General features: G+C 35.1%; 1 protein-coding gene across 1 annotated transcript; it reads right to left on the reverse strand.

The window, feature by feature from the left end:
• On the reverse strand, positions 231–1,684 carry LOC109235023 (peroxidase 9). The gene is made up of 4 exons (XM_019401037.1): positions 1,426–1,684; positions 1,156–1,347; positions 898–1,063; positions 231–806 (listed from the first exon to the last, which is right to left on the reverse strand). Exons 1-4 carry the CDS (start codon positions 1,642–1,644, stop codon positions 394–396), a joined length of 990 nt encoding a protein of 329 aa, XP_019256582.1. The 5' UTR covers positions 1,645–1,684; the 3' UTR covers positions 231–393.

Genomic DNA, 2,358 nt, shown 5'->3' on the forward strand with positions numbered 1-2,358 from the left:
AAAATAAAATTCAAATTATGAACTCATAGCTTTGAAATTGTTCTTTTATAAGCAAATTCCATTAGTGACATTCAATGATGTCCATTCCTCCTTCTCTTTCTTGTAATGAAGTAAATATAGTTTGAAACATGTGAAAGATGGAGGATCGAGTCTAGGGTTTCTTATTAGTGACAACTGTTGGCAGTGAAAAAATCGCAGTAAATTAACATTGCTTGGAATAGTCTATATTATAGTATTAAAATTTTGAGCATTACTTTACTTTAGTTTGTAGAAACTTTAATAATTCACAGGAATTGATCTAATCAATTGAACTTAAATAAGACACTGCTGTTTCGAGCAGAAATTAAAGCAAACATGATCAATCCATATAGTAGTTGTTAGATACACAGATATTTAGTTAAGTCTGCGACAATTCTTCCTGACGTCACCCTTCAATCCAGTAAGTGGAGTGATGTTCCCCATTTTGACCATTGACTTTGCAAAATGATGGAAGAAAAGTGCCTCATTTTCAGCATAGCTCTTCACTAATTCCTTTGTCTTTTTTACTTTCCCAGTCAGTAGTACTTCATCTGAGTTCAAAAGTCCTTTGCCCCACAGCAACAACTTGAAATATGTATTGTCAAATCTGACTGGTGTTGTGAAATCAAGAGGGGAAATGTTATTGTCTCCCCCTATTCTTGGACAAGCTGTTTTTAAACCAGTGTAGTAAGTTTTCTCAAGTGTTGCATCTGGCAAGTTGTCACCATTTTGATTGTATAGCCTTTGCCTAAATGATACACATCTTGCCATCCCTATGGTGTGCGCTCCTATTACATGATGAAAAATCAAAACTTTTAGCATTATCGATCTCATCCAAAGGTAAAAATGCATGATTAGATTTTTGCATGATTAGCTCACCAGAAAGAGCAACAAGATCTTGTTCACTAAGGCCTTGTCGCGCGAAAAGCGTTATGAGGTTTTGGATGGTGGAATTTGGTGCAGGAATGTTTGTGTTTGCTTTCTTGAGGTTTGCTATCTTTGAGTCTCTTCTTCCTAGAGGCACTTCCCAATGTGGTCCTCCACTCTGTTTAGCAAAATTCAGAATTAATTAAGAAGCACTTAGCTTGTACTTTATTTATTAATATTCCCATTTTAATGAAAGAAAAATGTGCTTACTAGAACAGTGGAGTCGCGAGCAGCAAGGGCTAGAATGTCTGCACAGGACACAGTTTGAGGGCAAACTTGTTCAAGTCTAGCTTTGATTTGATCAATCACTTCAAATCCCCTGATGGAATTCTTGTTTGGTCCTGCATCTTTTTCACTTTTGAATGCACTAGTCTTGTCTAGTAATATTGATGCATCACAGCCCTATAACATAACAAAGAAGAATTTCTTAAGCTTACTCTTTAACATGCATGCAGATGTGATAAGAGTGTATATATGTACCTGGACAAAGCAGTCATGAAAGTGAAGTCTAAGCAAAGAAGCAGCCATTCTTGGATCTTTAGCAATAGCTTCTTCCAAAACAGACATGACTATCTCGTTCGCTTGTGGGCACGAGAACTGGTAGAATTCTGGAAAAAGACCACCACCCCAGCTGGAAAGAGCAGAGGAGAGAAAAGACATCATTATAGTAAGTGTAAAAACAAGTTTGAGAGAAGCCATTGGGTGATTGACTCTAAGAAACACAAAGTTTTTGTTGAATGAGATTACTTGGTTCAAATGCATGGGGATATTTATATGGAGAGTTTCCATGAACAAATCAACTACTCCTCTGCTACCAAATCCTCTAATAATAGTATAGTGTGACCATGTCAACTCGTTTGTACATAACTTAAGGGAAATAGTATATGTTTGACTGAAGAGTATTTTTGCAAGTGTTTCTGGTTTCAGTTTCTACCTGCTCCAATGAACCAATTGATGATTGTTGTGTCATCCACGTTACTGGGTTTGAACAATTTCTGTACCTATCTTGACCTGACGTTTCAGAACAAGAGAGAGGCCAACTATTATATTAGAGTACAAGCCACTTATTAATAAAATCATTCAATAGAATAAATGAGTAGAACAAATATAGAGGATTCTTTTACTGATTGATTTTAACTAGTTTGGTTCTGAGGTTAGTTTATTAATTTAATGATTGATATAAATGGATTGGGTTCGTACACCAACGTTACAAACAGATGGAAGTAATGCACTAACAAATTACCTTAGATTTATGATTTCACACCCGTTTTTACACAAACTAATTACCAGCTCATTACTCAATCCGTATCATTTTTATAAAAAGCTTAATTTGTTGAAAATTATTTGGTTGAAAAAGGAGCTTAAACATTTTCACTCTATTAAAAGATTTTCACTCAATTATTTTTTACTATA

The sequence above is a fragment of the Nicotiana attenuata genome, chromosome 11 (assembly GCF_001879085.1).
Source record: "Nicotiana attenuata strain UT chromosome 11, NIATTr2, whole genome shotgun sequence".
Lineage (NCBI taxonomy): Eukaryota > Viridiplantae > Streptophyta > Magnoliopsida > Solanales > Solanaceae > Nicotiana > Nicotiana attenuata.

Excerpts from the sequence above, each read along its gene's own strand:
- LOC109235023 (XM_019401037.1), bottom strand. The coding sequence starts at position 1,644 with ATGGCTTCTCTCAAACTTGTTTTTACACTTACTATAATGATGTCTTTT. Across the intron at positions 1,348-1,425 it reads TTCATGACTGCTTTGTCCAG|GGCTGTGATGCATCAATATT; the intron begins GTACATATATAC and ends GTTATGTTATAG. Across the intron at positions 807-897 it reads AGATCTTGTTGCTCTTTCTG|GAGCGCACACCATAGGGATG; the intron begins GTGAGCTAATCA and ends ATCATGTAATAG.